At 42.1% G+C, this 13258-nt stretch overlaps 1 protein-coding gene across 1 annotated transcript in view; it reads right to left on the reverse strand.

The window, feature by feature from the left end:
• Window positions 1-614: 614 nt before the first annotated feature.
• The window catches only part of NEDD9 (neural precursor cell expressed, developmentally down-regulated 9), a 45328-nt gene continuing 32684 nt past the window's right edge, over window positions 615-13258 (reverse strand). Inside the window, exons 3-7 of the mRNA XM_081055449.1 lie at window positions 9252-9353; window positions 8643-8744; window positions 6518-7759; window positions 5009-5098; window positions 615-2909 (exon numbers count right to left, since the gene is read on the reverse strand). Of these exons, the coding sequence (XP_080911575.1) occupies window positions 2400-2909; window positions 5009-5098; window positions 6518-7759; window positions 8643-8744; window positions 9252-9353 (2046 nt within the window). The 3' untranslated portion in view covers window positions 615-2399. The remainder of the gene's footprint in view (window positions 2910-5008; window positions 5099-6517; window positions 7760-8642; window positions 8745-9251; window positions 9354-13258) is intronic.

The raw sequence follows: 13258 nt of genomic DNA on the forward strand, positions 1-13258 counted from the left end.
CATGGAGAGATCTAGTTGTTCCATCATTTTTTTTCAAAAGACTTTTCATTCCACATTGAAGTGACTTGAAACTTTTGTTGAAAATCAGTTAATGTTTATAGATGTGGGCAAGTGATACAAGGTATATTCAATTATTTTATCTATAAATCTCAATAGAACACCTGAGTGAAAGAGTGGGCCAAGCATTAAAAATAATTTATGTGGTTATGAATCTCTTATTTTCACCAAATATAATTGTCTTTTAATTATTTAATTATGTCTATTCCAGAATGAATGGAACGATTCCCTTTAATTCTAAAACCACATAAATGGTAGTATCCATGTTATAGGAGAAATTGTCCTAGCCATTACTTAAATGTACAAGACTTCTGGTGAAGAGAAGGCCTTGTTCCAGATATTTGGGTTGGTAACGTTCACAGATTCTAGAATTTTCTTTAATGCAAATGTAATCTGAAGTGACACAGAATGAAAAAAAAAATTTCTCAATTTTCCTAAAAAATCCAGATCTATAGTATCAATAAAATAACTTTCTATATTAGGAGTGCCAAAATAAGCCTGTGTCTAATTCTGTGGTAAAAAGAACTATAGAAAAGAAAACCCAGTGGCTACGAAAACACAGATCTAAAAAATTTAATGATTTAAAATAGTCTCTACATACAAGATGGCAAAGAGAGTAATACAGACTCAACATTTTGGTCTTGAAAACATGAAAGGTCATCACTTAGCTTAGAACAAGTCTGTCATCTCCTAAGAAATACACATTTACAATGAAATCTACAAGGACACACTTTAAAACTTCTTCAAGTGTTGTTGATTTTCAGCAATCCCCTTCCTCCCCATACATTTATTTGTCATATAACCACTTTTAATCTTCTTCTGGCAGAGCAGGACTTTGAGAACTACAATAGCAGTTGTTTTAAAAAGCACCTTCTATGATAATTTTCACTGATATTTTTTATCATGCTGAGATCGTGCATTCTTTTCTTTAAATCATTTTCTGTTTCAGTGATTTGATTGTTTAAAATAAGCAAGCTGAACTCAGTCAAAGTATGTATTGCAAATAAAAATGTTTTTAAATAGGCTGGAATAAAACCATTAAAGAAGAAATGGACTGAAAGATTATAGATAACGTGCTTCTTAACTTGGTAATATGTGAATACATTTTCTCACCAGGTAGGAAGTGTTTTATTTGCCCCATAATGAATCTGATAGCTTGTGCTGTGCCTGTGCTTTGCCAACACCAGCAGGTGCGAGGGGACAGAACAGATGCTGTAATGAGTGGTGAGATGATGGTCGTCTGTATACACAGGGCTGTCAGCCAGACAGAGTTGTAAAGATTAGATAGGCTCGGTAGAACTGCTTTAAGTGTCAGGTCTGCCTATGCATGTTTTAAGGAAGCTGGTAGCTCTGAAGTTCAGGGGACCATGAAACTGGCCAGTTCCCCTCAGAAAATGGGGATAGTAGCACCTAAGTGAATGCGGAGAGTCAGAAAGGCCTCTACTTACAACTAGCAGGTGGAATCATCTTTCTTTGTGTGGATAATTATAGTCTGATGAATTCCTGCTGCAAATAATACGGTTTTTGCAAGTCTAAAAACATCATTTGGGAAAACTCATGGCCAAATCACTCAAAAATACAGACCACCAAATAGCTCTGGGAAACACATGCTCTCCTTTAATTGTGATGTCCTCTCGGTGTTGAAATAACCCAGTGTTGGCTGGGGACATGGCTTCTAGACACATGTGTCTCTTATCTCTCCAGCACCCAAAATATCAGAGCTTGGATTAGCATATGCTTTCTGAAACATTTTCTCTAAGAGGGCTTTCTCAACAAGAAGTGATATATTTTGCCATAATATGCCCAAGATAGTCAATGTTGGAAGGGGTTTCCGAACAAGGACAAATCATACCATGCCTCATTACTTGGGAGATGAACACTTGCAAATATACAATGCTTCCCAGACTTGGAAATGAAAGTCTCCGAATAAATCGCTAGTATATGTAGAGCAATATTACAGCCAGATGGTATGTATTCTTTAAAAAAAAAAGAAAAGAAAGAAAAGCAGCATTAGGAGGTGCTTGCTTACTAAGGTGCTTCTTAATTCATGTTTTTTAATGGAATGTATCAGACAAACATCAACAAACAAACATGAATATACAAGCACACACACGTGGATAAATTTGCGAATAGTTTATATCTTAGATGCTTACGTGTATATACATAAGAACCACACTGGAAAAAGAATTCCCCCTAGCTCCCTGAATTTCTGAATGTTGTCTAGCCCATAAAATGTTAAAATATTTCATTTTCATATAAAATATCTACAAAAATAGACACCATTTACAAAACCAGATAGTATTTCCAGTTTTTCACGCAGTCCCCCTTTCCTCTTTTTCTTCTCAGAACGTCGCCATCTCCAGCAAAGAGCGCTTGAATAACTGCGCGTTCCTGGACAGGTCTGTCACTTGGTGTACCATTTCTTGTAAGGCGGTAGTGCTGGGGTAATGCAGGGCAGCCATCTTCGTTGCCATAACTATAGTCTTGAGCTGTTCGCAGAGCTGGTTGCTAGAGTTCATCACTTTGTTGCGAATATCCTGGGCAGCAACCTGCCTTGTCAGTGTGTCTCCAATGAACACCAGTTTGTGTGCGCTTAGAATGACAAACTTGCTGTGGGCCACGAAAATCCGCGGGGGCTGGGCTGAGCTGACACAACTGAAGAGAGCGTCAATGGCATTGAGAAGGGAAATGTAATGGGTCTCACACTGGTCATAGTAGAAGCAAAGCAACTGCCTATCCTGAGCACCCACACTGCTGTTTGCGGTCGGGAGGTTCTGTGAGGGCTTCCACTTTGAGATGTCGTTCTCCACCGGCTTTGTAATTTCTTGTTCCAACAACTGGAACTGACTTAGCTGCAAGGAAGAAAGCAGATTTCATTAAGGGTACGGCAGCATGCTGTAATGGAAGTTAACCAGGGCTTGGAGTTAAAAGACAGGAATTTTAATCCCTCCTATGTGTCAGGTGCTTATTAGATGTGAGGACGTTGTCACGTTGCCTTGTTTTCCTAAATTGTGAAATGTAGAGGTTGAGAAAGATGATGCCTAAGGAATCCTCCTGCTGACTTTCTATCATGCTCTCAGGCTGAAAGGCAGCATCCAGCTTAAACCCAGCTCAGATTCCTACACCACCATGAAGGTTAAACGAGTTAATAGTTACAAAGTGCTTAGAATGGCGTTTGGCATGTTGTAGGTTCTATGTAAATGTGTATTAAATGTTGAGTGGTGGCAAGGGAAAACCAAATGTAGGGATCTCTTTGTCAAGTAAATTACTGACCGTTTGCTCCTTCTGGAGGAAAGCCTTGACTCTGCCCCTTTAAGATACTTAGATAAATAACAATCCGTGACTCTTTTCTATTTCTCTTACTCTTTCTGTCCAGATTTATGAGTTATGATCCAGCACTACGGGAAAGATTAATGCACCTAAATATATGTGTACTATAAAAGAACGTCCCTAAGGGAGTCTGAATGCTAACCCTGCATCATAACAGCTCCACAGAGCTGTTGAATGAAAAGGACATCACAGAGTAAGACTCATTGATTGTTAGCTTTCTTCCTTCTCTCCTCACCTTACATTAAATTGTAATAATAACCTTTAAGCTATTCCACCTAGTCTCTGGAGAGACTCTCTTTTGTAGGTAAGGACTATCTGTGACCTAAGTGTAGGGCTCAGTCAATCTTCCATCCCGAGGTAGGGCTGAGTCAGACCAGGGCTAACCTCACCCAGGGTCTTCCCCAAGAAATGCACAGTGAGCTTTATTTTTCTGCAGAGTCTGTTTTCTTCTTAGGAATTACTATGGTTTCAATAAGTTACCGAAAGCTCTGTAGTCTTGCTTGGCCAAATGCTAAAGCAAACAGAAACAGAGACAGGGCGATGGTTCAAGATATGTAGCTTCTGCTTTTGCAAATAAGGTCATAAATATATCATCTCATTATATAGAGGGCTGAGGGATTTTCTCATTTTATAGAGAAGTAACTGCAGTTCAGGGAGGTTAAATGACTTGCCTAAGGCCACACGGTTGGTTAGAAAGTACAGAGTAGAACTCTGGTTTCCGAAGTGTAGTGTGCCATTTCATGTCCCTACATGCCATTTTATTTCATCTTAAGAAAAGGCTTATAAACCCTCAATTCATTTCTCTTTATTTTTATGCCTTGTACTAACAATACCCATCATTATCTGCCCCACTCAAGCCCAACATTTGAATGAACTGCTCTGCCCAAAGCCCTTAGTGAATAGACTAGATATATTTTGAAAACATTCGATCCTGCCCTCCTGCCTTTATGGTGGACCAAGAAAGGCCAAGCCACAGGCTTATGATGTAGGGGAGAGATAGATAAGTAGGTAGCTAGGAATTGTTTAGGAATTTGATGAGCCACAGAAGGGGTTGACTATGAGCTGAAATGAAAAGCCATCTATAGAAAACGCTTTAAGTGGTCATTTATGGGTTCTATAAAGTTATAGCAGACCCAAATGAGTAGATAAGCAGAGGAAACTACCAGGAAATACAGGAGAAGGAAGCAGATTTAGAGAGAAGCAAAGGAGGTACAAGAAGAAGAAAGAATTTACAGTCCTAGTTCTCACTGGACATGGCTATATGTCTTCATTTTCTGTTCTTGAATTTCCCTCCTGTGGTCTTACTATATAACCTGTTTGCTTGGGCTAGCTTGAGTGGCTCTTGCTCCTGGAGATCAACAGCCTAAACCCAAACAGTTTTAATGTGTTAGATGTATAGGCTTAGCCCAGAAAAATTGCTGTTTGGATGTAATCCAGGTACACCAGCTGGATTACTAAAACCACAAACCTCTTTGTTCTTACACTCTATTATATGCCTTGGAGCTTATTTATACCAAAGTGTGCTGGAAGGATCAAAATCATGATCTTTTGAAGTTATACCTTTCTTATTAAGCAGGAAATCTTTTCAATACCAGGTGGCTTTTGTACTGATTGAACTTACCTGATGATGTTCCAGCTGCATCTTGTTCTGTTTGATGATGTTTTCTTTTTCCAACAGCTCTTTCTGTTGCCTCTCAAACTCCTCTTTACCCTATTATTTTTCAACATAAAGAAAACATTACATCACCACTATGATTCACTTATGCTAACAATTTCATTGACAAACGTGTAAATACTCTTTCATTTTCCATTGCCTTTGCAATTTCCTGCATGCCGAATTAGGCCCTGTGAATCCCGGACAGAGATGGCCTGCTTCTTGGCCAGACTCAGAGTCACTGTGTAGGTTAGGCTTGCAAACTAAAACCCCTTTCCACAGTGGGTGCCATACTCTCTGCTCCACTTAACCACTTTCGGAGAGCTATCCATGATCCCCTTCAAACCTCCTTAACCAGTACTGTTTCTCACGGTTCTTTCCTAATGGATTAATATGCAAACCTATACACCTATTAACTCAGGTCTAAATGTGGTCCACATTGCACTTCTAGTTTCTTCGAATCATCTACAACTCTACATCATATTAGTATTTCCCAATATGCAGAGTTGGACACCAGTCAGGTGACTGTTTAATGCCGCCATTGAGTCTCTCTCCCCATTTTTCCTGTGGCTCAGTGCTTCCTTCCCCAGTCTCTTGCTCTCAAGGAAACTGTAGTTAAATAGTTTTCAGGATAATCTGTGGCTCTTAGTCAAATGAAAAGAATGGAAGAATAAGACAGTAAGCTGAATTCTAAAGAATGAATCTTGGTAGAATGTTTTATGCCCCAAAGTGAAAGGGTAAGCTGTCAAGATTCCAGGTCAGCTTGTAGGAGGCCGACTATGACTGCCCATTTCCCAGGGTTAAGTTCTAGGTCAACTGGCAAATGCCCAGTGGCCTTCAAGGTAAGTCCGAGGTGGGTTAAGTTTTCTGCAAGTAATTACACACACGCACGCACGCCCGCACACACACACAGAGTAGAGCTGATGGGACCTGAGAAATTCTCTAGTACAGAGGCTTTCAATTTTTTTTCTCCTACCGTGTTTCCCTGAAAATAAGACCTAACTGGAAAATAAGCCCTAGCATGATTTATCAGGATGACATCCCCTGAACATAAGCCCTAATGCATCTTTTGGAGCAAAGATTAATATAAAACCCAGTCTTACTTTCAGGAAAACCCAGTAACAGTGAAACTCCCTCTTCCCACTTTTTAAATAAAGTATCCTGCTTGCCTGAGGCTTATCAGTGGTATCTAATACAACCCCGTGCTCTATTCATTTGGCAAATGAGGAAATTAAGGCCCAAAGAGGTTATATAAGTCAGTCGCACAATTAGTGTCAGAGAAAGGACTCAAGCCGAGGACTCTGGACGCTGAGGCCAGTGGTCTTTCTCCTGTACATTGCCTCCAATTAGAGAACCACTTGGATTACCATTAATCACGTTCTCTCCTCTGGTAGTCCAGCCTACCAGCTTTACAGATTCTTAGTCCTGGACTCCCTGAATGTGAATGTAGGTGCTTTATGAGTTTGGTTTCTTTACCTGTAGGTGAACATAGTCATAATCGTCCATCCAGCTCCTTTCAGAGCCATCACTGCTGCTACAGTCAGGAGGCTGGTCCTTGCCCAGGCTTGGGGGCAATGGCTTGTTGAGGGCTTGGACCTTGTGGTCCCCAGGATGCATCAGCTGCAGCTGGGATCCAGCGTGTGGGTACTCAGTGGAGTTCATGATGCTCTCGGGCCCATTCTTCACGTGCGAGCTGCTGGGGCCTGGTCTGAAGAGGGTCTCTGCATTGGTGTTGATGGTTGTGGTGAGCTGTTTCGCATCATCGGGCACCGTCTTTGCCACCATCACAAACCGATCCAGATCATCACACTTGTTTTGGGGCTTGTTGATGGCCAGGATATTCAGGGACCAGCTACACTCATTTAAGTCATGGCTGGTTTGGCTCAGAATCTGGTGGGAGTCTTCTACTCTTTGGAGCTCCCGCTTCATTTTGTTGTGGAGGGTGAGTTCTGGGAGGCAGGAAGCATTTGCGACGGCACCCTTTGCAAAATGGAGGTAGTCTCTCAGGAACAGCTCCACCTTCTCCACCGTGGTGTGTATCTCATTGATGTGTCGTTCCATATATCCATAACACCGCCAGTCCGTGGTGACCAGTGCCATTAGGCTGGAGACACCCATTTCCAGGGTCTGTTGGAGCCGATGCAGTCTCTCAATGGCTGTGTCTGGATCCAGTAAGAGTCTTTTGTCCTGAGATGGGGAAGCTGAGAGTGAAGATTCCTTCGAAGTGGTGGAAGATGTGGACATGTTACTCCTGGTGCTGCCTGTACTGGAGAAAGATAATCGGTTGATCCCATCTACCACATCCTGAGAGCCTTTGGTGTCCACTGGGTTGTGCAGAGGGACGTCGTAAACCCCGTCTCTTTCTTCAGGGTTTGCTTTTTCACTGCTTTCTGCTGGTGGTTCCAGAAACTGAACCCCTCGTGGCACATCGTAGGCATCATTCTGACTGCCTACCGCTGGTCCCAGATGTGAGGGTGGGTGTTTTAGGGAAATGCTTTGATGTCTTCGTGTCGCCAGTTCAGCAGTTCCTGAAGCATCACAGTTATATTTCATGTGAAGGTCCTTTCCCACTGGCTTGGTGCTGGTTGGGGGGATGTCATACACGCCATCGGGTCTGATGTCCGGCCTTCCAGCTTGTCTCATTGGAGGGGGGAAATCATACTCTTTTTCTCTGAGCCCTGCTTCATCTCGGCAAGCTGAGGGTGGAATGGCATATACCTGAAAAGTAAGTACAAACCAAAGCTAGTATTTGTTCAGTTGGCTCCCATGAACATACGGAAACAACAGTACATTAAAATAAAGGTCTGGATTTTCTGAAGGCCTGTGTGCTGGTTCCTTTTCTTTCATCCCCCACCCACTAATGGGAGGTATTTCCAAGGCTCTGCTCTGCCCCTACTTCCTTCATCCTTTGACAAGGGCATCCTTCCTCTGGGTTCAAAGCTGCCTGTTGTGTGAACCCTCCTGGCTGAGCTGCTCTCCCTGGGTCCTATCCCCACATTTCTGAGCACCTCCTGGGTATCCTTCCTCCTTAGATCCAGGCTGAGAGGCAGATTATACATTAACAGCAGACTAGATGTCAGAAGACCTAAGGTCTCTCCCTGGATTTACCAGCTGTGTGATGCTGAATGTTCTGAGACACACTTCTGTTATCTGTAAAATAAGGATATGTGCACTTCTTGTGCAGGCCTCCCCTTGAGAATAGCAGAGTAAATCAAATGCATTAATCCATATACATGGACTAAGCTGTAACATCATATATCTATATCTATATCTATCTATCTATCTATCTATCTATCTATCTATCTATCTATCTATCTATCTATCTATATGGTATATTAGTAGCTTGCCAAATTAAATGAATGATTTTGCCTCTTATTGACTTTCCTTATTTTTTTAAGTGGGGGCCCCTAAATAACTCCCTAGAGTGATCTTTAATTATTGCTTTTCCTTCCTCCCTCTCACCTTCCCTCCCATTCCTTTACTCTCTCACAAAGACTAGTTTTTTCCCTTTGGTTTGCCCTTGCTGTTTTATCCCAGTACACACACACACACACACACACACACACACACCTTTTTTGCTGCTCTGTAGGAGCTCACTTACCCCTTTAGTAGGAGGGATATCATATACCCCTTGAGGTTTTATCTCTCCCACTGGAATTGAAAACACAGAGCCTTTCACCGATGACGGAGGGATGTCATATACCTGAAGAGAAACACCTGAGTTAGCCGGAATAGAAATGTCTTATGTTTGTCATTTTTTCATGCTACTAAGCTTTTAATTATGGAGTTATTTACCAGTTTATGTATATACCCTTACTATTTGACAGCATTCTATGTAATATGGGGCTGATGAAATTTTTCATTTTAAGTTTCATATTCTTTGACTTAGATTGACTATAAAAATGATCTTCAGTGAAATATCTATATGTCTGTACTTTAAACTGTAGTTGAAATTATAGACTTCCTGAAAGAAAATGATTAAGTGATGAGTAACAAAAGCTTTGTCAGAGGAAAGCCTAGGATTTCCTGCTAAAGAAAATCCAGAAAACATACTTTAAATAATGTTGGCTAAAATGGCTCCTGGATAGACAACCTAAATCAAGCCTTATAAGAAATACACATAATTTGTAGTTTTCCTTCCCACTGTAGCTCTGAAGGAATGCCATGCTGAAGCACTCCTCTCCCCTGGTGACTGCGTCCTGGTACATACCCCGTGAGTGGTGTGTGAAGGAGGGATATCGTAGACGTCCTTTTGGTATCTGGATGGGTACTCGTACACATAGCCGTGGCCAGTCCTCACTGGGGTTATCACCTGTGGGCAAGAAGACACAGAGGGGTAAGATTCTAAGCCCGAGTCCTGAGTGAATTGCCTAGTCCCCTCATTAGACATGCCTCCCTCATCTCCCCCAGGAAGGAAGGAAGGAAGAAAGGAAGGAAGGAAGGAAGGAAGGAAGGAAGGAAGGAAGGAAGGAAGGAAGGAAGGAAGTGAGGGAGATAGGGAGGGAGGGAGGGAGGGAGGGAGGGAGGGAGGGAGGAGGGAGGGAGGGAGGGAGGGAGGGAGGGAGGGAGAGAGGGAGGGAGGAAGGAAGGAAGGAAGGAAGGAAAAAAGGAAGAAAGGGAGGAAGGAAGGAAGGGAGGAAGGAAGGAAGGAAGGAAGGAAGGAAGGAAGGAAGGAAGGAAGGAAGTGAGGGAGGTAGGGAGGGAGGGAGGAAGGAAGGAAGGAAGGAAGGAAGGAAGGAAGGAAGGAAGGAAAGTAGGAAGGAAGGAAGGAAGGAAAGAAGGAAGGAAAGAAGGACGAACCCCAAAGAAATAAGGAAGGGAGAAGAAGAAGGAGACAAGAGGACACCAGTTCACCAGATCAGGAAACTTTTAAATCCCTCTTGAATCCCAATGAAGAAGAAGATCTTGAAATATCTCTATCCCTTTTCCTCATGGTAACAAAATCATCTCGAAACTAGTCAGATAAAGTCTTAATTTCCAAACTGTATTTGAAGGGAGAATCATTTTTGAATTATGAATGCCCTAGACCATCCCTTGGAACATCAAAAGCACAGCATAACGAAAAAAAAAATTTTTAAGGCTCTGAAACTATTTGTAGAATGAATAATGCAAATAGAGTTCAGCCACTTAAAATTCCTCTCATACTTTCTCCAGGATGCCTCTTCATCTGACATTATTATGATTATAACTAAAATTCCATAGGTCACTAGAGTATTTTATGAAGCTAACGCTCACACAGGGCTGCCCTTAGAAGCCTCCAAGAGCTTTCAATTTAACTTAGGAAACAAATAAAATAACGAGTCTGGGAGCCTCCAGGAACAGAGTTCAAGTCTCTAATCATTTTCCCATTTCTACCAGGGAAGCAAACATTCCAGACAGTACCCACATCCAAGGGATGTCAGAAGTCAAATACACTCATCACAACGCTGGCATCTGGAACCAATGTCAATAAAACAATTCGCACCCGACAGGCTCATGTTTTCCTATCTACATACTTCATGGTGTCCTAAGCATGAGTAGAGAAATTATTTGAACTTAAACTCATTTTGAAATATATTTAATCTGCCAAGGGCTTCTAAATTACTAGGGTCTTGTTTCTGCCTAAGCCCTGCTCACAAATGACTAAGAACGCCCACCTCAGAATTGCCCAGGACATTGTTGAGAACAGATCTTGCAAATTCAGAAAAGTTGGTTGTTCCCTATGAGACTATCATCTTTTATCTTTTCTCTACTGTGAAATCTCTGGTGTCAGGCTGCCTACAACACGATGTGAAAACTGTTCATGTCTTATGTTGAAATGAGTGGAACTTGGCCAAATGCACCAATGTCGTTTTCCCTGAAGGCTCTAAAATGCGCGAGTTCAAGTTGATTTTAAATCCCTGGTGCTTGTGGCTGATTGTTTCTTGCAAAAAAGGTAAAAGAGATTAGTATGCAGTCACCACCCCATCAAATCTCTCCACTGCTTCCAGTTTAAAAAAGGAATCTGGACACTGTCCCAGCTGCCACCTAGACTCGGAGCTCACCCCACGCCCCCAGCGAAAACATCCCAGGTCTGGTGAATCTTCCAGCCCCAGGGCATGGGAGTGAGGGTGGTGCTGGCTTGGAGAAGACGGGGAAATGTCAGCTTGTTTCCCCTCCTGGGATTGGGGGTATTTAAGAAAGACGGTGATTTGGAGCAAACAGGATAGGGGTGTCCAAGGATAGGGAAATAAAAAAATAAATAAAATAAAATAAATAAATAAAAAAAAGGAATCTGTTGCTTTAAGGTTTGTTGGCATGGAGCATACAGAACAATTTTATCGAGTGGCCACTGTATTGTGCATGGCAAACCTTTCTTTTGAAAGCAGGATGTCCTTTGCTTAAGAAAAGCACACTGTGTTCCTAATGCCCTTATATATATATATTTGGTCACTATTATCCAGGAGATAAATGAATTATCTTCTCTTAGTCTATCTCATCAGCTCCTCTAATTATAGCTCTCTACTTTGGCTTTATAATAGAACCTGCTCACAACGCAGCTTTTGTTCATTCTAAAAGTTTCTAAGAGTGGATTTTATCCATGGTTGCCAAGTTAGCAATAATGTTAATGGAAAACCAAGGCTGGTTATGCTGCAGGCCAGCTGAATGGCTTCATCTTTAGTTTAAAAAGGGAGGGGAGCTGGGTGCTGTTGGAAAATAATCCTTGGTAAAATGTAAACATATGGCACGACCTCAGGAAGGCGGGGTCACGGACAAGGCCTTTTCCTTGCCTTTGTGGATCTTCACTGGCAGAGAGCATTAATGCTTCCCGGTATTTAACATCTCACTTCCTGACAAATGTCACAGAACCCAAACGGGCTCTTTCTTTCTCATTTAGAGGATGCCTGTGGTCATCTGGTTTTTAAAAACTTTGTGTTCCAAACCAGTCATTTTCCTTGTTTATGCATTAAAAGAAACAGATGGTGAAAACCACAAGGGGGAAAAGCCAACAAAATACAACCTCCCCCAATTCCAGCATTCCCGATGTTACCATCTAATTCACTTTGGTCCACAAATGGCATTTAAATGGGATCAGCGTTTTGCATCTGGTCAGAGACATTAGGGCATACAACAGTCCACTCTGTGATGCCTGCAGGAACATGGAGCTGGAAACCTACTTTTGGATACTCTCCTCCTCCATCCATTGCTTGGGTCACTTTCATGCCAATTGTGTGTTCTCTCCTCGGAGGAAAGTGCTGACTGTTCTGTACCTTACAAAGTATCCAGTTTTGTGGTTCATCAGGCCTTTTCTTCCGGCTTCACATAGTCACAAAACCCTTTCTACTCTCCCAGAATTACTGAACCTCAGCCTGCAAGGAACACCAAGGTCTAGCTCAGGGGATATAAATTTTGGAAGAATTCTCCTGGGCAATTGCATGGCAAAGCATTGATGGAATTGCTCCATAAAGGGCACTTTAAAACTTATTTTCTCAATGAAATCAAGTCAGGTTTCTCATTTCCTTTTCTCCTTCGTTTGTTTTTCTTTTCTGTACTCCTTTCATTCTGTCTATTTATTTATAGTTACAAAGGCTCAGCCTTAGAAATGACCAAATTGACCTCTTAGTTCATTAGTGTTGCCACAAAGGGGGCCAAATTGTAGGATTCCTGGGGCTCTATGACTGGCTGCTACTGCACATACTTTCCTGATTACCCTGGAAGAGGATCTGCCTTTTCCAAATGTGGGTTTTCTGTCCCAGAGAGGAATCTGACTTTAGCTGCTAGTACCATTCTTGTCAACTAACAGAGGAGTCTGAAGGTAGACCCTTGGAGAAGAGCTATGAAGCAGAGAAGGGCCAACTGTAGGCACTTAGACCAGGAACAGTCCATATAAGAAAGGTACAAGGCTGGGCCTTGGCAGGATAGGATCAAAAGTCCAGAGACTGGGGTGAGGTTAGGTCTCTAATTAATCGGCTTGCATAAAAACAAGCAAACAGACACGGCCTGTCCCGCCCCACACTTTGATGTGTTTGATTTATACCATTTTGAGTCTTAGATCCTGGGTAGCATGAGATGTTTTCAGAAATATTTTAAACACTTCCACATCTTATAATTTTGAGGGCTGTGCGTGCTGAAATTTTAAAGAAGAGTCTGCGTTTGGGGTAGCAGCCAGGGTTAGGGAACCCTGAAAACCAACCAGTGTGGGAGTCAGTTAGCTGGAAGAGAGGCCCTTGGGGTCTGTCGGGCATGCCTCCACATTTG

Source organism: Rhinolophus hipposideros (assembly GCF_964194185.1).
Source record: "Rhinolophus hipposideros genome assembly, chromosome: 8".
NCBI classification, from domain to species: Eukaryota; Metazoa; Chordata; class Mammalia; order Chiroptera; family Rhinolophidae; genus Rhinolophus; species Rhinolophus hipposideros.